Source organism: Galeopterus variegatus, unplaced genomic scaffold (genome assembly GCF_000696425.1).
Source record: "Galeopterus variegatus unplaced genomic scaffold, G_variegatus-3.0.2 Scaffold1050, whole genome shotgun sequence".
NCBI classification, from domain to species: Eukaryota; Metazoa; Chordata; class Mammalia; order Dermoptera; family Cynocephalidae; genus Galeopterus; species Galeopterus variegatus.
The window spans coordinates 86,978-111,079 of NW_007727161.1; the positions used below are offsets into that span (position 1 = coordinate 86,978).

Genomic DNA, 24,102 nt, shown 5'->3' on the forward strand with positions numbered 1-24,102 from the left:
CAGGAAAAGAACTTTAGTCTAACCCTTTCATGTGGCAGATGTGGAAACTGAGGCCAGCTGGTAAAATGATTTACCATTTCACCATTCAACAGTCATTGAAGAATTATACTATATATATTAGTATATATAGATACTATAAACAAGACAGGTAAGAGCTTGCTCCTGAAAGAGCTTACAGTCCAGTGGTAGGGGAGTGGTACAAATAGCAAAGTAAAATAATTTTATAAAGCATTGAATCCTCTGAAGAAAATAATGAGGTAGGGTAATGGAGAGGGAAGGGTAGCAGGTTGCTGCTTTAGATGGAGTAGTCTGGGAAGGCTTCTGAGGTGAGTTGTGACTGACAGGCAGTTAGGTGTCAGCCAACGGAAGTGCGTTTCAGACTGAGAAAATATTGAAAGCAAGGACTTGCAGGTAGGATTTGGGAAGGAGGACACTGTGATTGCAGCCTTGTGAGCAGGAGAGAAAAATGATATAAGAGGCAGGCATGAGTGAGACCACACAGGTTATAGGGACTGTGTATATATAGTCGTTAACTACCCAAACTCTGGAGACAGGCCTCCTGTGTTTGAATCCCAACTCTACTTACAGTCAGAAAAGTCCTCTAGCTAGTATCTATAACATCATCATACCCGTAAGATAACCCAGAAAAGGTAAATGACCCTTTACTATGCCATGTTGCCCCTCAAAAACACTTCTAATTTTCTGCAGCCCAGACATCCCCTGATTAGTGTTGATTTTCAAGGCAAAAATGTTTAGAAGTAGTACGACTAAGTGAAGGTAATAAGAACAATAATATCTCAAGATAGTTAACCTTTTTTGGTATCAGTCACCAATATGAATATTAGATGATTTCGTTTTAAGCAAAATTAAATTTATCCTTTTATTTTCTTTGAAGTGATAAGGGGTAGGGTAACAAATAAAGGAAGTGAGGAGAGATTCACATTGTCTATAGACATAATTAGTACCTTGAGAGTGATGGTTTTGGTAAGTTGTCCAACTAGTATAAAATACTTGAATATTCGAATCATTCAGAAAAGTGTCAAGATTGACATAATGAACACATGTACCCACTACCCAGCTTTGTCAGTTATTACTATTTTGATATGTTTGCTTCAGATTTTTGTTAAGAAATAAAAATTACGGATGTGTAATTCTCTTTCCCTCCTTCTCTCCACTGAGGTAACCAGTATTCTGTATTTGGTCTTTGTCATTGTCTTGTATTTTTTTTTATATTTTTGCTGTACGTGTATGTACCATTAAACAATATTTAGCATTATTTTGCATGTTTTAAATTTTATGTTCATGGTATCACTCTGATCCTATATTTCTGTAACATTATGTTTATTTCATTTAGCATTATTTTTATGAGATTTATCCATGTTGATCATGTGGCTATATGTTTTCATTTTAACTGTTATTTGGTATTCTGTTCATAATGCGAATATCTCATATATTGGTAGATACTTAGGTTGTTTATATTTTTTCTATTATAGTTGATGCAACTGAAAATTATTTTACATGTATTCTTGTGCACATGTAATAGTTTCTCTGGGCAATGTCTTTTAAACTCTTTTGACAATGTCCCACAGTAATACATTTTACATTATGACCAAGAATGAACAAATGTACATATAACCCAGATAACTTTCATAAGTAATAATACTTTCATGAATAATACCCATATTATAAGCTACATACTCTGTGATATATTCTAGTCTATTCTATTTCATTCTTTTTATTAGAAAAAAATACTACTCGTGAACCACCAAAAGGTCACAACTTGCAGTTTGAAAAACACTCCTTGAGGGTGTACCCAGGAGGAAAATTGGAGAGCTAAAAGATATGTACATTTTCAACTTTACTAGATATTGCCAAATGTCTTTTCAGATTGTTATATTAATTTACATTTCCATGGTCACTGTAATGCCTGTTGCTTCTCATTCTCACATTTGGTATTATCAGTATTTTTTCATTTTTTCCAATCTGGTGAGTATGAAATAGTATCTCAGTGTTGGTTTAATTTGCATTTTCCTGAGCGGGAGTTTTCAGCCAGTGCAGTAAGACAAGGTATAACATCATTTCAGATCTTTCTTGGCTCTTCAGTTTTCTTCCTTTGCATATTTCCTGTTTACACCTTTGCCCATTTTCTAACCATGTTGTTTGTCTTTTTTAATATTGATTTGTAAGAGTTATTGATATGTATTTTTTTTACTATTTCTTTCTCAATAATATGCATTGCAATTGTCTTTTCCCAGTGTGTTGTCCACACCCCCATTTATACTTTTTTGTTTGTTTGTTTTGTCCATAAAGGTTTTGATTTATATTATTGTGAAATTTATCATTTTACCTTACATTTTATCCTTTGGGATCTTGTTTAAGGAATTCTTTTTAACCCTGAGTTAATGACGTAGTCTCCGATAGTTTATTATAGAAGTTAAAAATTTTTTTAGTTTTGTTGTTTTATTCTTATTGTTTTACATTTAGGTATTTAATCCACCTGGAATTTATTTTTGTATATGACATGATGTAGGGATCTAGTTTTATTATTTTTCCATATGGACAATCAGCACCATATTTTTAATAGTCCATCCTCTTCTCACCTCTGTCTTCTGACACAAGAGGATGGTTATGAAATCTGCAATTCAGTTGTGTTGGTTTATTTGCCTATCCCTGAGCAAGTTCCACACTGTCTTAATGACTATAGCTTTGTAGTAATTATTAATATGTGGTAGGATGAGTATTCCCTGATTTGTTAAAATCTTCTAAATTGTTCTGGCGATTCTTGGCCATTTGCACTTTTGTTTAAATATTAATATCACTTTATCAAGTTCCATAAAAACCCATATTGGAATTTTTTATTAGAATTGCGCTGAATTTATAAATCAATCAAATTATGTGGCTTTATTCATAATAGCCTAAAACTGGGAATAGCCTAAGTGTCCACTTCCTGGTGGAGGGTAGGTGTGCTCTTGCAAACCCTGTATGGTACACTCCTATGCAAGTTTTTAGAACTTCAGCTATAAAAATAGGCAGAATTTTCCTTGATCATATTGGTAGTACTTGTCTGTTTTCTTGTGCAAACTGTGGAACAATCCTGATGAACCTCTCGGAACTCATCTGCTTGGTTCATAGGTGCCTGTGGCAGAGTGTTTCTTTATAACAAGGTAGTCAACCTGCAGTACAATGAAGTTCAAGATCGGGTCATGCTTACTGGTTGTCACATAGCTCAAGATGTGAGCTACAAAAACTGCAATAGCAAAACTGGGATGGATCCATGGATTTGCCACTGAAGACAGCCAGTGTTATAAGGAAGGCCGTGTGATCCCAGAGCGTGCTGTAGTTTGAGAGAGCAAGGGCTTTGAGAAGCATGTATCAACTGATAACTCTTGAAGAAAAAGAGATAAATCCATCTTTTCCCAGGTCTTATTCACCGAAAACAAAAATCTATTTATATGCACCATCACCTTAGCATCTGAGTTGGATTCATGACCCGTGGAACAAGAGGTTGTGAGAATCTGAGATGGACCTAACCTTCCTTCCTTCCCTCCTTCCTTTCTTTTTGGAATTTTCCATCCAACAGCAGTGTGTAGAGAGAATATTATGCACATGCCATTAATTTTTTTCCCTTATGTTTACATCTTGAAGCAGAAAAGTCTTATCTGCAGCTACATGGTGGGCTATGTGAGAAAAAATCTGGGCTATTAGTGAAAAAGTGTGTTTTATGTAAATTTTGAAAGGAAAATATGTCAAGAGCATGGTTTTTTTTTTTTTTTTTGTCTTTTTTGTCTTTTTTGTCTTTTTCCGTGTCCGGCAATGGATCGCAACCCTCAGTGCTGCCCCTGCACCGGACCGGGGACCGGCAACGGGATCGCAACCCTCGGTGTTGCCCCCGCGCCTCGCTCAGCCAGTGAGCGGGAGCCGGTCTGTATGTGGGATCCGAACCCTCGGGCGGGAGCGCCACCGCGCTTCCCAAGTGGCGCACTTATCCAGTGCGCCACTGGGCCGGCCCAAGAGCATGGTTTTTAAACTTAATAAGGGCTTCATTTTAAAACTTTTTAGAGAAGAGATCTGAATCTGCCCAGTGTGCTAAAGGCTCTGTGTTTGCATGGCTTATGCTGGCCAGTGTGCTGGGTTCTTGTTGGAGATTAGCTATAGCACCAGATCCCATTCTTCCTTGTCAGTCTTGACCCAGAGATGTCACCATTCCTCATTATTTGTCACCACATAATTGGTATTGATTGGAAACTTTCTGAAATGGGGCAGAACTGTTTGGTTGTCTTTTTCCATGTAACTTAAGCATAGTAATATAAATAAACTAATAGTTGGAAAAAATAAGTAAACTTAATTTTCATTTAAGCCTTTTACAGGATTCACAAAGGTGAAGGTAGAATGCCTTTTTAAAAAGAAAAAAAAGTAGTCTTTGACATGTTGAGATCCTGGGAATCAGAAACTTCAATACTTCCTTACGATCTACCCTTCATCTACCCTTAAAAAAACAAAAGAACAAAAACAGTATACTTTAGTTCCAGGGCAAGCCAGACCAACTTTTATTAACATTTTCTTCTTAGAATGGGAAAGTTTTCATGTCTTTTCTACCAAGATGCTTTCATTAGCTTGACCTTGTGGTCAACATCTCCATTTTGGCACAATTGCCAGATATGCAAGAAAAGTTTTCCAATTAAGGTGATATTTTCCAGATACTCTCTTATAGGTGGTGGTGGTGTTGGTCTTTCAAATGTGAGTGATTATCTCCATCTTCCTTAACTTGTCAGTGTCTTGAATTAATGAAAACAGGGGCACAGAGAAGGAAATGAAATTTGAAATCTGTAACTTTTTTTCAGTTTTGGCCAGCTTTTCCTCTCAATGCTGTAATTTTTCCTAGCACCTCTGAGAATATTGCCTTAACAGTATGGGCATGCTGGCAAAAGCAAAGCAAAACAAAAACAATGTTATACAAAATTCAAGCTGGTGTGTGGTGGGGAGGTATAAGTTATTTACTTTTTTAAAAGATTCATTGTAAGTTTTATTGGTCAATCACAATATGATTCATGTTAAACATAGTGAAGTATATTGACAATGTTAAGAACATTCTGTATTTACTGAGCTTATCAGGAAGGAAATGCTACCTTTTTTGTACCTTCATTTTCTGTCTTGTACAGTACAGTTAGAAGGCTTCTGCCTAATCTCAGCACATATATTACTATTTCAGGTCCTGTGGGAATGGCTGCTGCTGCTGCTGTGGCAACAGGAAAGAAACGAAAACGGCCTCATGTGTTTGAGTCTAATCCATCTATCCGGAAAAGACAGCAAACACGTTTGCTTCGGTGAGGGGCCCCTTATCTATATCATTACTTTTCCTCAGATACTTCGTGTGTGGATGATGGAGTTAGAACATATGTTATTAGGTTGGTTCATCAAGGACACCAGGTTAGAGTAGTTGCTGACAGATTCAGACTTTAAAGTACTCTTACAAAATTAAATAAATGAAGACCTAGAAATTTGATTTAACAGATGCATACTATCATATTAATTCATTCAGAGAAAATTTGTATGCCTGCTATGTGCCAGGCACTGGGAATATAACAGTGAACAAAACAAATTGCCTTAAAGAATTTATATTCTGGTAGAGAGAAAAGAAAATAAACAAATATGTAATATATCAGATGATAATAAGTGCTGTGAAAAAAAAATAAAGTGGAAGAATGAAAATAGAAAGGTCAGGAGGTAGGGAGACATAGCAGTTTCTCTCTTGTATAGGGAGGGTCTGAAAAATCCTTTCTGATGAGGTAACCTTTGAACAGAGACCTTAAGGAACCAAAAGAGCAATGATGTTGATGTCTAAGGGAAGAGCATTTCAGGCAGAGGGAATATCAAGAGCAAAGGCCGTGAGGTGGGAACATGGTAACACATTTGAAGGACAGCGAGGGAGAGAGTGAGAGGAGCTGTGGTCAGAGTAGTAGAGAGCCATGTCAAGAGGTCTTGTAGTCCAATACCAGGGCTTTGACTCTTATTCTGAGTGAGGTGGAAATCAGTGAAGGCATTTGACTAGAGCAGTAATATAATCTGACTTTTTTTTTTTTTAAGTAATAGACTTTATAGCAGTTTTTGGTTTCCAGAAAAATTGAGCAGAAAGTATAGAAAATTCACATTACCTCCCCCCACCCCTGCAAACACAGTTTCTACTATTATTAATGTCTTACATTTAACTTAGGTTTTTAAAGAATCACTCAGGCTACTGTGTTGCAAATAGACAAGAACAGAAGTAGGCAAACCAGTCAGAGGGTTATTGTAGTAATCCAGGCCAGAAATGATAGTGTCCCAAAACCAATGTGGCAGCAGCAGAAGTAGTAAGAAGTGGTCAGGTTCTAGATGTATTTCAAGTTAACTCAGCTTGATTTGTTGATGGATTCAATGTGTGGGGTATGAGAGAAAAAAAGGAGTGAAGGGTGACCTCAAGATTTTTGGTCTGCTTGCTGGAAGGATTGAGGTGACATTTACTGGAGGAGGAGCAGGTATGGGAGTAAGGGTAGCACAGAATCAGGAATTTGGTTTTGGACGTTTTAAGTTTGTGATGCCTCTTAACCATTAAGTGGAGATACAAAATAAGCAGTTGGATATGTGAGTCTGGAATTGAAAGGAGAGGTCGTGGCTGAAGATATTATAAACATATAGGTAGTATTTAAGTCTTTGAGACTGGATGTGATCGCTTAGGGAGTGAATATGGTAAAGCACTCCACCCTTTAGATGTTGGGGAGATGAAAGGAATCTGCAAAAGAGCCTAAGAAGCAACCAGTGAGTCAGGAGAAAAACTAAGAGAGTGGCATCCTGGAAACCAAACACAAAAAGTATTTAAAGGAGGACATGCTATCAGCTCTGTCAAATGCTGCTGACAGGTGAATAAGATGTGAATTGACCTTTAGATTTAGCCCCATGGAGGTCATGATTGAACTTGACAAAAGTGTTTTCAAAGGAGTGGTAAGGGTGAAAGAATTGGAATGTCTTCAAGAGAGAATGGAGAGAGAGGAATTGGAGACAGTGAAAATAAACCATTCCTTCAAGAAGTGCTCCCAAGGGCCGGCCCGGTGGCGCACTGGATAGTGCGCTGCTTGGGGAGCGCGGCGGCGCTCCCGCCCGAGGGTTCGGATCCCACATACAGACTGGTTCCCGCTCACTGGCTGAGTGAGGCGCAGGAGCAACGCCGAGGGTTGCAATCCCGTTGCCGGTCCCCGGTCCGGTACGGGGGCAACACTGAGGGTTGCGATCCGTTGCCGGACACGGAAAAAGACAAAAAGACAAAAAAAAAAAAAGAAGTGCTGCCAAATTTCTTGCTTGTATGTGGTACTTTGCTCACCAGTCCCTTGAAAGAATAGACTATTCCCAGAAGAATTATGAAATGTAGAACATCAAAATAATCTCCCATGATTTCAGAGGAAAAGGACAGTGTTTCTGTTTCATCCATTGTTGGTATATTTGAAAAAGCTCTTCTCATTCCATCCTCGTTTGTAAAATACTGCAGGACTGAGAATTATTGTTTATATCACAATGAAAATCTGAAGCTACAACATTTTTAAAATAGTATTTTTGGATAAAATTACGTCAGTGAGATATAAACAATTAGTACATCAATAAAAGAAATTAGAAGCAAGTCATTTGAGCCCCTTTTATTAAGCATGGAGATGATATAATAAACTCTGTAAGAGGACATTTCACCAGTGACCTGTAATTGTAAGTAGTAGTAATAGGTGATGCTAAGATCAGGAAGGATGATACTTGCTGTGTTCAAAATTATGTCATGGCTGTGTCTCAAGGCAGAACTCTCAGTATACCCTTACGTAAATGGGCTGGTCATTGTTCTTTAAGAGTAAGGTATGTACATATTTCTGCTGTACAGGATATCTAACCTCACCCTCCCTTTTTTACATTTTGGGAAAAAGAAAGCATATCTGATTAGAATAAATTGTCTCAAGTCAAAGTAAATTTTATTTGTGTCTGATCACTATAATTTCTATCTTCTTTAACTGTTTTTATTTTCTTTTCATTCTTTGACTCAGGAAACTTCGAGCCACATTAGATGAATATACTACTCGAGTGGGACAGCAAGCTATTGTCCTCTGTATCTCACCCTCCAAACCCAACCCTGTCTTTAAAGTATTTGGCGCAGCACCTTTGGAGAATGTGGTAAGTCAGAACTAAGCTGTGTTCTCAGATGCCCTTTGCTTTCTGTGGGTTGTTGTCGCTGTTCTTCTCTGATCCTCTGTCTATCACAATATAGTTAGCACTTCTATCCTCCCCTCATCCAGGGGTGGGAGTGGGAGATTGGTTTTCTAATCACTTTATGTAGCTCAAAACAAAAAGGATCGCACTGTTTCAACTTCCTTATAACAAGGTATTTTACCTCATCAGATGCAATGGGGAACACCAGTTTTGCTTGTTAAGAAACCAATGCAATATTTTATAAGAAAGTTACTGATTTATGTCAGAAACAAAATTGTAGCTAATTCTAAGATGTCAGCTTTATGAGGCAAACCTGGAAGCATTTTGTTGCTCAGATATTTGAGTTGCGTATTTAAAGTCTCATTTGCATTTCTTCAAAGATTGATTTAACACTCCTTCAGATTAGAGATATATTTGAATATTTTGATTGCATAACTCTTCATAGTTAACTTTTTAAAATCTGCCCTTCTTGTTAGTAATCCATAATTCATTTTGTAAAAGTATTTTGCCCTTGCATACTTAATATGAACTGCTCTTCCTCTGGCCAAAATGACGTTGAATCATTAATAAAATAATGACCTGTCAAGATTTAAATTGCATTTTGTTTTTATTAGGATAAAATTTATTAAGCTTAAAATGACATTTATTAGTGTAGACATTCCAAGAGTTCAGAATTAGTAATCAGTTGATAGAAATTTTGTTTGTAGTATTGTTTTATTCACACCATCTTCTTATCCTATTCCTATTAAATGTTCCTGTTATCTCTTAACTTTCTTGAGTTTCCTAAGGCCCAAGAATTAGGATACATATTAGAACCTTTCCTTAGAAGAATATGGTAGAAGGCTTCTAGTTCAAAATGGCCTGACAAGCAGCCCTTACTGTCACACTGTTGACAAATATGAAATCTGGGCATGTCTTCCTTTCTGCAGTATTGAAAACCTAAAATATTACTACTAGTAATAATAATGGCAAATGTGATCTGTGAAAAAGACTCATCTAGAAGACTCAGAAAAATACTGCTGAAAATTACTCACTGAAATCCAAAATGGGCTAGCCGGTTAGCTTAGTTGGTTAGAGCATGGTGCTGGTAACACCAAGGTCCAAGGTTTGATCCCTGTTCCAGCAAGCTGCCAAAAACAAAAACAAAAAAGCAAAGTGAAAAATCCATAAGAAAGTTTTAGAAAACTGTTGCAATTCTCCATAAAATACAAAAAGAGATAGACTCTATTAAATAGAATAGACTAGAGTGAGATAAAAAGCAAATATATATTTTACTGTTGATTGTATCTGATCAAAAAAACTTGTATCTAGAATATGTAAAGAACTCTTACAACTCAACAATAAAATGACAAATAGCCCAATTTAAATATGGGCAAAGGATCTAAATAGATATTTCTCCAGAGAAGATATAGAAATGGCCAAAAAGCACATGAGCACTAATGACAGATAGTTATTTATCATTAATCATTATTAATAGTCATTTATCATTAATAATCAAATCGTGATTTTTAATTTTCTTAATGACTAATGGTAAATAGATAATGATAAATAATTATTAGTCATTAGGGAGGTGAAAATCAAAACCACAATGAGATATCACGTCACACACACTAGGATGACTGTAATTAGAAAAAACAAAACAATAGTAAGTGTTGGTGAGGATATGGAGAAATTTCTACACTCATACATTGCCGATGTGAATGTGAAATGGTGCTGTGGAAAACAGTTTGGTAATTTCTCAAAATATTAAAAGTAGAGTTACCATGTGACCTAGCAATTCTACTCCTAAGTTATGCCCAAGAGAACAGAAAACATATGTTCACACACAGACTTGCATACAGTGTTCAAGCCAGCATTATTCATAATAGCCAAAAAGTGAAAACAACCCAAATGTCCATCAATTGATGAGTGGATAAATAAAATGTGGTATATTCATACAATGGAATATTATCGAGTAAGAAAAAGGAATAAAGTACTAATATATACTATAGCATGGATGAATCTAGAAAATACTGTGCTAAGCAAGAGAACCCAGTCACATATTGTATGATTCCATTTATATGCAATGTCCAGAATAGGCAAATCTGTAGAGAACGTGGATTAGTAGTTGCCAGGAGATGGGGAATGTGAAGGGAGGAATAGGGAGTGATAGCCAATGGGTATGGAGTTTCTTTTAGGGGTGATAAAAATGTTCTAAATTAGATTGTGATGAGGGTTGTAGTACCCTACAGATATATTGAATTGTACACTTTAAATGGGTGAATTGGGGCCGGCCCAGTGGCGCACTGGATAGTGCGCCGCTTGGGAAGCGTGGCGGCGCTCCCGTCCGAGGGTTCGGATCCCACATACAGACTGGCTCCCACTCGCTGGCTGAGTGAGGCGCGGGTGCAACACCGAGGCTTGCAGTCCCGTTGCCGGTCCCCGGTCTGGTGCGGGGGCAACACTGAGGGTTGCGATCCGTTGCCGGACACGGAAAAAAAGGCAAAAAATAAATAAATAAATAAATGGGTGAATTGTATGATGTGGTAAGCTGAATAATGGCCCCCAAAGATATCCAGGTCCTAATCCCTGTAATCTTAATGTTACCTAATATGGCAGAAGAGACTTTGCAGATGTGATTAAAGATCTCAAGTTGGGGAGATTATTTTGGATTTTTGAGGCAGGCCCTAAATGTGGTCACAAATATCTTTATAAGAGGGGGACAAAGGGAGATTAACATAGAAGTAGATGTGTTGGCGGAAGCAAAGGGATGGATGCAAGGAGGGGGTCAGGAGCCAAGGAGTACAGGCTAGACAGAAGCTAGACAAAGCAAAGAAATTGTATTCTCCCCTGGAGCCTCCAGAAGGATCCAGACCTGCCAACCACCCTGACTTTAGTCCAAGAAAATAAACTGGTATGGCTTTAAGCCACCAAGTTTGTGGTAATTTGTGGCATCCTTAGGAAATAAATACATATGATATGCGAATTATATCTCAATAAAACTGTTACCAATGTTAAAAGTAAAATAACAGGCAAAAATATGTCAGACAAGTGCCTACAAAAATAAATCATGGATCATAGCATTAATATCAGACAAAGACAAATTCTCAAGGCAAAAAAAGTATTAACTGAGAACCAATGGTCATTTAATATTGATATATTAATAAGCAGTATAAATTTATAATGAACATTTTATACCTCAAGTAACATTAAAGCAAAACATCAAAAAGTTAGAAATGTAAGAAAAAAAAGTTTAAATCCACAATAGTAGTAGGAAGCTTTAATATCTTTGCCAGATCAAGGAAGCAAAATAGAAATAAGAATATAAAGATCTGAATAATACAATTAATAAAGTCGATATAAAAGATAGATATACTAGCAATGATACCTTACAAGGGGATAATATACCGTATTTGAAAAATTACATAAATGGATTATAAGAATTGACCATACATTATTTTTAGGCCCCAGAGAATATTTGGGGGCCATATTTTCTGATCATAGTTCAGAAAATTTAGAACTTAATATAAAAAGAATGGAAAGAAAAAAAATTCATTCATGTAGAAATTTTAAAATACTTCTTAAAAGAAAAACTTAATTTATAGGCCATTTAGAAACAATGACAACCAAAAACAAAAGCTTAAAAGTTATGATCTAAACTGGTACTCAAAGGAATATTCACTGCCTTACTTTTTAAAAATACACACACATATATACAAAAAAGATGGAAAAGAAGTAAACTTCATCTAATTAAAGAAGGTGGAAAGAGAACAATAAGCCTAAGAAAAAGTTAGAATAAATAAACACATAGAAGAAATGAATGAGTTAACAAACAGGAAAATTAGAATTGTTAAACTCAAGAATTGATTCTATGAAAAAGTCTGATAAAATAGAAATCTTCTCATGTGTTAATGAAGAAAAGGGTAGAAGAAACAAATATAGAGCCTTTGGGCCGAGCCCGTGGCACACTCGGGAGAGTGCGGTGCTGGGAGCGCAGCAGTGCTCCCGCTGCGGGTTTGGATCCTATATAGGGATGACCGGTTCGCTCACAGTGCTCACTGGCTGAGCGTGGTGCGGCCGGTCTCAAAAAGGACAAAAAATAAAATAAAATAAAATAACAAATATAGAGCCTTAGAAACAAGATAGTTATAATTGCAGATAAGAACAGATTAAAAATTGTAAGAAAAGGCTATATATTAATTCTTTTCTTATAAATTAAAAACCTCAGCTAAGTGGATAATTTAGGAAGAAAATAAAATAACTAAAACATGTCCAAACCTCACTAGAACAATAAACATATATAAAATTGAAAAAATGCTTAAAGAACTATATTCCTCAAAGGAACAATAGGCCCTAATTATTTTGGTTGACTTCTCTTAACCCCCTAATCTTATACCCTGGTATATATACAGAGGTGGTATTGAAGAACTAGAGCCCACTGTTTACCATAATCAGTTATGCAGCATATTGCACATAATCTCACATTAATAAATTAGAGAAATGATTTAGATTTTATAATACGAATGTCTAACAATTACTGAGTGCCTACTGTATTCTAGGTATAGTTATAAGCACTTAGTTTTATCTCATTTGATAATTTAAAAACTGGAATTTGCATTTTGTCCCCTGCCTGAATCCATTATTAATCTTCCTTTTATTCTAGCTAGAGGCTAATCAGAGGTCTAGAAAAATTAAAAATGCAATAGGCCTGTTCATCTTTGAAATATGGATTTCAGATTCAAGATTGTCTGTTGTTTTAAGAGTTTGTTGAAAGGGGATTGAAAAATATACTGGGTTTTATAATAGTTGTTGAAATTTCTCCATGCTGTGTTCTGCCTATACTACCTCCCTGCCCAACAATTGGGACACATAGCAAGGCATCATAAACAAAGTCAAATGGCTCACAACAAAATGGAATTTTCTTATTCAAAATAATAATAGCAATTATAATTTATTGCCTGTTTTCTGCTAGGTAGTTTATGTTTATTATCTTTGTTTTATTATCAGAGTAACCCCATGATGTATATATATATATCAGTTATTATCTGTGCTTTACAGATTTGGAAATTGAGGGTAGACCTTAAGTATTTTGGCCAAGATCACACAGTTAGTAACTAGTGAACTAGTGGTTAAAATTCTTAATATATAAAGAGGTCTCAAAACTCAATAAAAATATGAACAGGTGAATAACAAAGACCCAAAGGTACAGATTTGAATATGGATTAGATATTAGATGATATTAAGGAATTATTATTTTTGTAGAATGTGATCATTGTAGTTATGTTTGAGAATGCCTTGTTTTTCTAAGATGCATGCTAAGGTATTTAGAAGTGTTGCAATATCTGTAAAATATACTTTAAGTGGTCAGCCAAAGGAGCATTGTATGCCAAAAGTAATTGTGTGTATATAGATGGCAGATAAAATAATCATGCCAAATATTGACAATTATTGAATTTAGGTAGTGGGTGTAGAGGGGCTTATTTTTACTGTTCTTTCCACCTTTCTGTATATTTAAATTTTTTCATTTAAAAAGTATTTTTTTAAACCCAAAGTCAAAAGGGAAAAAGACATAAACAGAAGGAGGAAATACAAATGACTAACAACCATAAAGAATTTTAAAGAAATATGAATTAAAACTAAAGCCATTTTGCATGGCTCGTGTTGGGAAACATGAAAAGATGCATAACCTGCAGCATTGGCATGTCAAGGAGTTTAAATTGGTATAATTTTCTGGAGGGCAGGTTGGCAACTGGCATAAAAAGTGCCAAAATGTATACTTTTTAATCCAACTTCCTTTTGAAATTTTATCCTAAGAAATAATTCATTAAATGAGCAAAGATGTATATGTAGGAATATGGGTCATAGTGCTGTTTATAGTGTTTTTTGAAAATTGAAAATAACCTAAAAGTTCAAAGATAAGGACTTGGTTAGATAAATTTATACCTCATTCATAGATAGAAATACTATACTGCAATTAAACATGATGACATAAATCTTTCTATTGACATTTTCAGACATTGGTGATATGTCGTTAAGTGAAAAAAACAGGTTATAGAAGCATACGTAGAGTTTGATCCTACTTTAAAAGTAAATCTGCATGGTCTACATGTACATGGAATTTAGTGCAGAGGATTGTTGTAACTAATCTTTTTTTTTTTTTTCATTTTTGTCTTTTTTTCGTGTCCGGCAAAGGATCGCAACCCTCAGTGTCGCTCCTGTACCGGACCGGGACCGGCAATGGGATCGCAACCCTCGGTGTTGCTCCCACACCCCGCTCAGCCAGTGAGCGGGAACCGGTCTGCATGTGGGATCCAAACCCTCAGCGGGAGCGCCACCGCACTCCCAAGCAGCGCACTGCAGCAGTGCGCCACCGGGCTGGCCCCGTAACTAATCTTTTTGTATAGTAGATTTTGAAAACTTTGAACTATACATATTCTTAATAATTCTAACAACCCTGAGAAATAGGTTATCAAAATGAAAAATATTATTATTATTTTCATTTTGCAAATGAGAATACTAGCTCAGAGAGGTTAAGTGATTTGCCCAAGATTTCCCCAACTTCTCAATAGAAGAGCCAGGATAAGAAAATTTGTATCTCCATAGTGAAGATACGAATAACATAAAATAGACATAAAAAATGTTAGAATGGCTATTATAAAAAGACAAAAATAAATGCTGACAAGGATGCAGAGAAAGGGAAATGCTTTTTTTTTTTTTTTTTGGTGGCTGACTGGTACAGTGATCTGAACCTTTTACCTTGGTGTTACAACACCACACTTTAACCAACTGAGCTAACCAGCCAGCCCCTGAAAGGGGCACTCTTATACACTGTTGGTGAGAATGTAAACTAGTACAACCATTATGGAAAATTGCATGGCGGTTCCTCAAAAAACTAAAAATAGAACTACCATATGATTTAGCAACTCCACTGCTGGGTATTTATCCAAAGAAAAGGAAATTACCATACTGAAGAGATATCTGCACCCCCATGTTTATTGCAGCACTATTCACAATAGCTAAGATATGGAGTCAACCTAGGTATCCATTGACAGATGAATGGATAAAGAAAGTGTGGTATACAATGGAATCTTACTCAACCATGAAAAAGAATGAAATCCTGTCATTTGCAGCAACATGTATAAACCCGGAAAACATTATGTTAACATTTATTAAGTGAAATAAGTTGGACACGGAAAGATAAATACTGCATATTTATTTGTACGTGGGAGCTAAAAAAGTTGAACTTTTAGAAGTAGACAGTAGAGGGCCAGCCTGGTGGTGCACTGGAGAGTGCACCGCTTGGGAGCGCGGCGGCGCTCCCGCCGAGGGTTCGGATCCCATGTGGAGACCAGTTCCCGCTCACTGGTTGAGCGCGGTGCAGGCGCAACACCGAGGGTTGCGATCCCGTTGCCGGTCCCCGGTGCTGGCAACTGGTTGAGCGCGGTGCAGGCGCAACACCGAGGGTTGCGATCCCGTTGCTGGTCCCCGGTGCTGGCACGACACTGAGGGTTGCGATCCCGTTGCCGGTCAGTAAAAAAGACAAAAAGGAAAACAAAAAAGTAGACAGTAGAATTGTGGTAACTAGAGTCTGGGAAGGTGAGGGGGAGGTGGGATAGTGGGAGGTTGGTTAATGGACACAAAATTACAGCTAGATTGGAAAAATAAGTTCTAGTTGTGTGCAGTAGTGCTACGCATCTAAAACTAACAATAATTTATCATATGTTCTCAAATGGCTAGGAGAGGGGAGCTCAAATGTTCTTACCGCAAAGAAATGACAAATTTTTACAATGATAAATTTGCTAACTACCATGATTTAATCATTGCACATTGTATATATGTATTAAAATATAACTCTATACCCTATGAATATGTACAATCATTATGTTTCAATTAAAACATAAATAAATTTTAAAAATTACTTTTAAAAGTTTGTGACTGAAAGAGAACAAGAAAGAACAAAATCTTCTTTTTGATATCTTAATAGCACCTCAAACTCAGCATGTCCAAAATTAAACTTAAATCCCTCCTCCCACCTCTCAATTAAGATCTGTTTCCAGTATGTCTTGCAAGGCAGAAACTTGGAACCATTTTTGGCATCTCTCTCTCCTCTCCTTCCACCTACAGCCCACCCATTATTTTGTTCTCTGTTCATTTCCTAAATATCTCTCAAATTAGGCCCGTTTTCTCCATTTCCATTGCCATGACCCTAGCTAACAAGTCTAGTGTCCATCCAGTTCCCTTTTCACAGGTAAGAGTCCTTTACTTCAACTGTCTCCAGCCTCATCTTACCCTACTCCCCTGCTCTCTTTCCTCTCAAGCCACAAGAGTCTGTGTTCAATCCCTTGCACAAACTCTGCTTCTTCCCTCTAAGTGCTTTTGTGTGTATGCTCTCTCTTATCTCCTTCTTCACCTCATTGACTTTTATTCCTATTTAAGAACTCAATTCAGTCAGCACTTCCTACTTGAAGCTTTCTCTAACCTCCAGAAGCAGGTCAAAGCCCTATTCCATCCAAGGCTCAGAGCACCACTGAGCACTTATTACAGATGCACTGTTATTTATTTGTGTGATGATTTCTGTCCTCAGCTAGATGGTAAACTCCAAGATGGTAGGAACTGTATCTGCTTTGCTCTCCATTATGCTATCGGTGCCAAGCAGTATGCTTGCTGTGAATAGTTGCTCAGTAATATTTGTTGAATGAATAAAGCATCTTAAACATTTGGCAGCACTCAGAAATTTAAAAATGCAGAGTTGGTTTCCAAATCCTAATCTTACATTGGATCTAAACTGAGACCATGAAAAGTAAAGTTCTATGAAGTTGGGATGTTTCATCCTTTGTAGTTACTTGTGCCAACTTATAATTATATATTTATCTTTGTAATTATTTTTTTGTTTGTCTTCCCTACAAGATTGGAATGTGAACGATAATAGGGCACTGTGACTGATAAATTTGCTCACCATTTTGTCCTCAGTCCTTCCTTAGCACAGTGCCTAGAATACAGTAGGTAAATAATAGTTGTTGAATGGATAGCTAGATGGAAGAACTATCAGATTCATAGACTATCCATATCGTTTATATTTGTAACATGGGTAGTGAGAAAATAAGTCAAAATTAGCTGAACTCTCAGAAAGAGTCTTTTAATATGATGGAGAATGAAGATCCCTTACCCAGAAACTCAAGGTTTGTCTAAGTTTCTTGGGATCCACTACCTCCAGGTCTAATGTCTTCTGCAGTTTAAATCTTTTGTCTTTTTTTTTTTTTTTACTGATGACCGGTAAGGGGATCTTAACCCTTTACTTGGTGTTGTCAGCACCACGCTCAGCCAGTGAGCGAACCGGCCATCCCTATGTGGGATCCAAACCCGGGGCCTTGGTGTTATCAGCACCGCACTCTACCGAGTGAGCCACGGGCCGGCCCTAAATCTTTTGTCTTTTTAAGCCTCTGTTCTTTGAAAGTTAAAAGACCTCCAGAACAACTCCACTGAGTGTTTCAGTCCTTTTGAATATCATTCTTAGTGAAGGGTTGGCTCCCATAGTAAAACAGTTATCAACATTTAGACAGGCTAATTCAGTCTTGCCCATGGGTTGGTATTAACTAGAATGGGCATATGTAACTAAAAATATCAGTTTTGTGAAATTGTTTTTAAGCTTTGATTTTTTTAAAATGGTTTTCCACGTTGATTTTTCCTGTCTGTGACTCAAAGTTCTCAAGTATAAAATAAGGATGATAATACCTACCTCACTGGGGAGCAGTAGAAATTAAAGTTGGTTATCATCCCCCTCTTTATAACATTTAGGGAGAGCTGGCATGAAAAGTATTGGCAAATGGTAGATTTTAAAGTTGCTATGTCTTGAGGGCATCCTCTTGGTGGCTTACTGCCATACCATATACTTTAACGAACTATGTAGGAAATGGCCTAGAAGTATTTTGTTGAGGAACAGAGAGAAAATTTCTATTTTTTTTCTATAGAACCATGAGAGTTTCTGAAGAAACTCTTTCCTCAGAGTCAGTCATCCATAGCATTTAGATGGGGACACACTGGATATGATTAACCAGTTTTACAGGTACAGAAATCATTCACAGTCACAGAGGCAAGAAGCAGGTCTGGGATTATCACCAGCTTCATAGAAATTGTCCTTCTGCCTTCCCCTAGATAAGTGGGCTCTGGAGTTGGTCTTGATTTCTTGTTCTAAGTCATTCACTTGCCCATTAGGACTCCATGGGTTGTATACTGGGAACTCAAGAGAGTACCATTCACATTATCTACAGGGTTGAACAGGCACAACTGTATCTGGTAGCCCTGGCAGAGTAGTATTGGAAAAGTAGAGAATGATTGGAAAGATTGAAATGCTGGACTAAGAAGCTAGGACTTCATCCTATAAGATATGGGGAAGTAGAGGAGTTATTTGAGGGGGAAAAATGACAGTGAAGTGTCTGAACATATGGGCTTTGGAGCTAGATAAAAATTAGTTTGATTTCCAGTTTTTCTGCTTACTAGCTATATGATTTGGGAAAAGTTACTTAAGTTTATTAAGCCTCAGCTTTCTTATCTGCAAAATGGGTATAATAGTATTTACCTTATAGAATTATTGTAAGGATTAATTGAGACAATGTATATAGTGCTAGGTACATGGTAAGTGCTCAGTAAATGGTATTTGATGCTAACAAGTGCTTCAGAAATTTTAAATAGCAGTGGCATACAGAATGAATTGGAGGAAAGTAAATTGGTAGCTGATTTTGATTTTAAGTGGTTCTTGACTTAATTGTGAAACCAGTTAGTTGATATATTGGTGTGAAGTGACAAAGGCTTGAGCTGTGGTTTTTGGGCTAGAAGGCAGAAGTTGGAACACAAACCTCTATTTTATTATATCTATGACACCATTATTTATAAGACACACTGTTATATGTGTAATAAAGAGAAAGAAAAAACATTGACAAACTCTGACACAATGCTTATCACTAAGGCTTTTTATATTATACTTGTTGAAAGTGCTCTTTCAGGCTTACTTAGATGTAGCTTTTAATCATGTATCACTTTTGTGTGTACATAAAAAGGAAAATATAAATGAAATAAATTAAGATATTCTTAAAACTTCTTCACATTCAGAGCCCAACTCTTTTCAATTACTTCTTGTTTCAGTCTTTGTTTTCTGTGTTTTTTCATGTAATATTGATCTGTGTGCCATCAAGAGCATGAACACTGCTGCATTTCTTTAAAAAGTGCTCTGCCGTTGTGTCTGAGATTTTTTTTCCCTAAGCTGCAACAAATTTGATACAGGTGCTTCTTGATCTTACCCAAAATTGTCATTGGGAAGGCTGTCATTCAATAGAAAAGACTCCTATTCCTTTCTCAAATGGTGCAAAATGATTTGTTGACTGAAAAGGCAAGGGGTTGCAGTCATGACCCCAGGGATAACAAATATGTTCACATATGTGCAGTGACAGCTATGCCCCTTTGCTGCCTGGTCTACAGCAGTTTGGGGATGTATCCCAATTTCAAAGGACTGATAAATGTGGGGAATAAAAAACATCTCAGAATTGATAGATCAGATAGAATTGAAACACTAGCTTTAAAATTTGGGGAAAGTAACTTTACTAAGCAAGCCTAGTTAGAATTGCTGTGGTCACATCTGAAGTTATTTTGTCACAAGTTACTCTGAGGGGGGATGCTCTACCAGCATTTAAAAAAAAAAAAATTCAAGGTATTTTTAAGGAATGGCACTGATAAGTTTAGCAAATTACCTAGATATGAATTCCTAGAATTTTACTGACAAATAAAAATGGCTGAAATTGTCTGAAACTGGCTGTAGTACTAACCTAATGATTTCCCGTCTTCAAATGCCAGGCATTACCAGCACAACAAAACTTGTTTTAAAATGTCATTTTTACTATAAGCCTGCACCTAATATAAGGAGATATATTAGGGTTAAAACCTGATACATTAATAGGCTTCTCTAAGATTCAGTTTTTTCTTTGGGTTGGTAGCATAAAAACTCTCCATAGAATACATAAACATGGAAAGCAGAAAATATAATCCTGTAAAGTTGCCATGGCAGCACCAGTTGCTTATGTTACAATAAATATAATGGCAATAATTTTTGAAACTTTCTTTTTTATTAAAAACCAGGATAAAACTGAATCTCTAGAGTGAGAATGAGTCTATGAGTTTGTGCTATTTTTCTTTCATCTCAGTTATTTGCATATTTGGAAGATTCTTTAACTGCACAAGTTGCACTGCATAGCCAACAGAATTTGCTTTTCTAGATGCTTGGGGTGGTGTATGGAAATCTTTCTGAGAGTCCAGCCCACTTAGCAGAAAACCCAGGACTCAAACATTGTGGGAACCTCTGGGCAAATGTAATTTTCTCTTCCCTTTTTTTCCCTATGATGATACCTCAAGCCCTGAAAGCAAGTTAGTTTCCTATCCCATCTTGTCACATTTCTATAATTCCATGGCTTCTTTGTTATCCCCCTTGTGTATTCATCCCCCTTGTGTACTCTTCTAAATGAACGAGCCCGTTATTGATGGTTATAGGATCCAATGTCTGTCTACTCTTTCTGCTCATGATAGAAGAATGTATGCATGTTAAGTTCTCTGTCTTTTGAGAGATGTTTCATTGGCAGTAGCGAGGAATGGAGTCGAAGAAAATAATATCTGGTTCACACCTGAGCTAGAGCTACAGAGGCATCATGCATTTGAAGTTCACCTCTTTCACCACAGAGTACCAGAAGGGAGGAGTATTTGACCCATGAGGCTCTCTCTGGTTCCGGGCTTTACTGGTAGTGGCACCTTTGACACTCGGCTACAATTTATACCTCATTTTTTTCTCTGATTCTTTTCAGTCCAGCCTCTTGTGCACTTGAATCTCCTGTCTGTTTGGTAGTCTGGCTTTGCAGGAAAGTAGCAGCAGTTTCAAATAGGTTACTTAGGGTTTTAGAGACATAAGTCCTTGAGATTGAGGATTTTGAAAATGACTTTGCCAACTAATTGCCAGAGCTAAGTGTTTATGAAATGCTTGGGAAATATGGAATAATGAATGTCATTCCTGATAGATCTGGAACAGGTGATGGTTCCTGTTTTGACTGAGAGAACCTGATTTTAACTGAGAAGCAGTATTTCTGTAAAGCTTTTTCCACTGGCTCCTTTCTACTCTTATTACCTGTAATTTCATCATCTTCTCATTTAATTCTGTTCAGTGTGATGTCTTTGGGGCCAGTGGGTATTTTTACCTGCTGGTTGTAGAAGTGTTTGTTTTTAGGGCTCTGCAATGGCTCAGGGAGGCCAGCCCCACCCACTCTCTTGTTGCTGGGCACCAATCCTCCCTGGTTGTTGGGCATCTTGTTTACTTCTGCTCTTAATTCCCTGCAGGTGCGTAAGTACAAGAGTATGATTTTGGAAGACCTGGAGTCTGCTCTGGCAGAACACGCCCCTGCGCCGCAGGAGGTTAACTCAGAACTGCCACCTCTCACCATCGATGGAATTCCAGTCTCTGTGGACAAAATGACCCAGGTAAGGGGCGGGAAGTGAGGAGGAGATGCAAAGACAAGTGGCACTGATATGGGCGGGCCTCTGATCACTTTTCCTAGTTTTGTCCTCAGTGATAGGACCAGAGAGTGAGATGCAGACTGGAGTCTGGTAGTGAAACAGTAGCAGCCTAACAGAAACAGAAAAAGACATTGTAGTGCCAGAAGAAGGCTCCCAACCAAGGGCATTGATATGGTCTCCTCCTCCTTTTGGCATTTTCTTCCTTCCACTTGGGCCTTGAGGTTGGATAAAGAACTTTTAGCTTGGGGTTGGTTTGAACAGGAGAATGTTAGGAGTTTGATGAATCATAACCAAGCAGGGCAAGTAAACTTTTGGTGTCTTTTGGGCTGAGCTGCTCCTCTTTCTATGTGAATTCTGAATACCACCACATTATTGCCAAGTAAATCTCCCCTCCCCAAGGAATAAGAACGTAAAATTCAGAATGACTCCCTCCTGAGTCATTGATTCCCCCTCTCTTCCTTTGAGAAGGGAAGTCAAAATGTACTTAGTCTGATAAATCAGCATAATTCAGTAATTTTGCTGAGATTGTTCCTTTTTTCTTTAGCTTTAAAAAGTGATAGCTTAAAAGATCTAACAACTTTTTTATAGCATTTTCCCACCTTATTTCTTTATTAATGTATGAGTACTTCTGTCTTGCTAAATCCAACTGTCAGTTTTCCTTTTTTATCTTATTCAGTCTTCCAGCAGCATTTAACAGTTGATTACTCCTGCTTTCTTAAAACATTTTCTTCTCTTGGTGTCTGTGACCCCACACTTTCCTGCATATCCTCCTACCTCAGTGCGTGCTCTCTCTCAGGCCTTCTGGCTCCTCTTCTCACCTGATTTATATTGGTGTGTCCCAACACTCAGGCTTTAGCCCTCCACTCTAACTTTCTCTCCAAGAAATCTTATCCTGTTTCTCTCTAAGTCATCTTATCCTGTCCTGTGGGTTTTATATCCCACCTATATTCCGTTTATACCCTAGCTTATAATCACTATTAGATGTCCAGTACCTAACAAGCCCAAAACAGAACCTTGGGTTATCCCCACTCTCCACTCCAAATCTGTTCCTCCCCCAGTGTTGGCCGTATCAGTTAATGGCACCACTGTCCGTCTGTTGCTCAAGTCCCAGCATAGGAGTAATCCTTATTTCCCTGTCTTTCTCCCCGACCCCTGCCATCTAATTTATCAGCTGTGACTTATGTCAGTTCACCTCCAAAATGTATTTTGAGTGTGACCATTCTTCTCAATTACTATCACCACCATAGCCCAAGCCTTCAGCTATCATACAAATTTTTTTAAAAAATTTAAATTAGGTCATATCACTTCCTTACTTAAGCCCTTTAAAGGCTTTCCGCTATTCCTAGAATCAAATTTAGACTCTCCCATGGCTGTGGAGGCCCTATATAAACTTGCCTTTTCCAACCTCAACAAGAGATGTGTTCTCCCCATCCGCGACTCTACTCCAGCCACACTGATTCTCTTTTCGTCAAACACCCCAAGCCCTTTCTTTCGCTTTTGCAAAACCTTTGCCGGAAACTTGTTCTCCCAGATCATTGAACGATTGACTTTATCTTATTCAAAGTCTAGCTTGAATATTACCTCCTGAGACAAGCCTTTTTTAATTATCCCATCTAATACAGCTTTCTCCTCCTCACCAAGTCACTGACTAATACATTCCCTGCGTTGATTGTCTCTGTAGCACCTATCACTACCTGAGATTATCTTATTTATTAACTCTTCTACTTGTTTGTGGTCTGTTTCTCCAGCTACAATTTGAGAACAGGAACTTAGTTTCTGTTCTTAACTGCTGTTCAGCATAGCTGCCCAGCACCTAAAATAACATGTCATCTGAATAACAGTATCTGTTTGGTAAATGACCTAAGGGTTACAGCAAAATGAATTAAGTATGGTCGTGGATAACTGGATTGCAAGTCCGCTGGGCAGGTGTTCACTCAGGATGGATGTTGATGCTCATGAGGTGGCACTTTTCTTTCTTATTAAGTCTGAACCAGCAACTTAGTCTGAAGTAATACTCCGTTTTATAAATATAAAGCTAAATTGTGATCTTTTGATCATTGGAGTCATAGATCTTTCTGTGGACACTTGAAGGATCTCTAAATAATGGTTCAAAAAGGAAAGCATTATCGAAAAATTTTTTTTTTTTCCTTTTTGTCTTTTTTCGTGTCCAGCAACGGATCGCAACCCTCAGTGTTGCGCCCATACTGGACCGGGACGGCAACAGGATCGCAACCCTCGGTGTTGGGCCCGTACCTCGCTCAGCCAGTGAGCGGGAACCGGTCTGTATGTGGGATCCAAACCCTCGGCGGGAGCGCCACCGCACTCCCAAGTGGCGCACTAGCAGTGCGCCACCGGGCCGGCCCC

General features: G+C 37.6%; 1 protein-coding gene across 1 annotated transcript in view; it reads left to right on the top strand.

Annotated features, from left to right (window-relative positions):
• NRF1 (nuclear respiratory factor 1) overlaps nucleotides 1-24,102 on the top strand; it is a 108,691-nt gene that overhangs the window by 23,684 nt on the left and 60,905 nt on the right. The window contains exons 3-5 of the mRNA XM_008574446.1: nucleotides 5,210-5,324; nucleotides 8,052-8,178; nucleotides 21,562-21,702. Of these exons, the coding sequence (XP_008572668.1) occupies nucleotides 5,210-5,324; nucleotides 8,052-8,178; nucleotides 21,562-21,702 (383 nt within the window). The remainder of the gene's footprint in view (nucleotides 1-5,209; nucleotides 5,325-8,051; nucleotides 8,179-21,561; nucleotides 21,703-24,102) is intronic.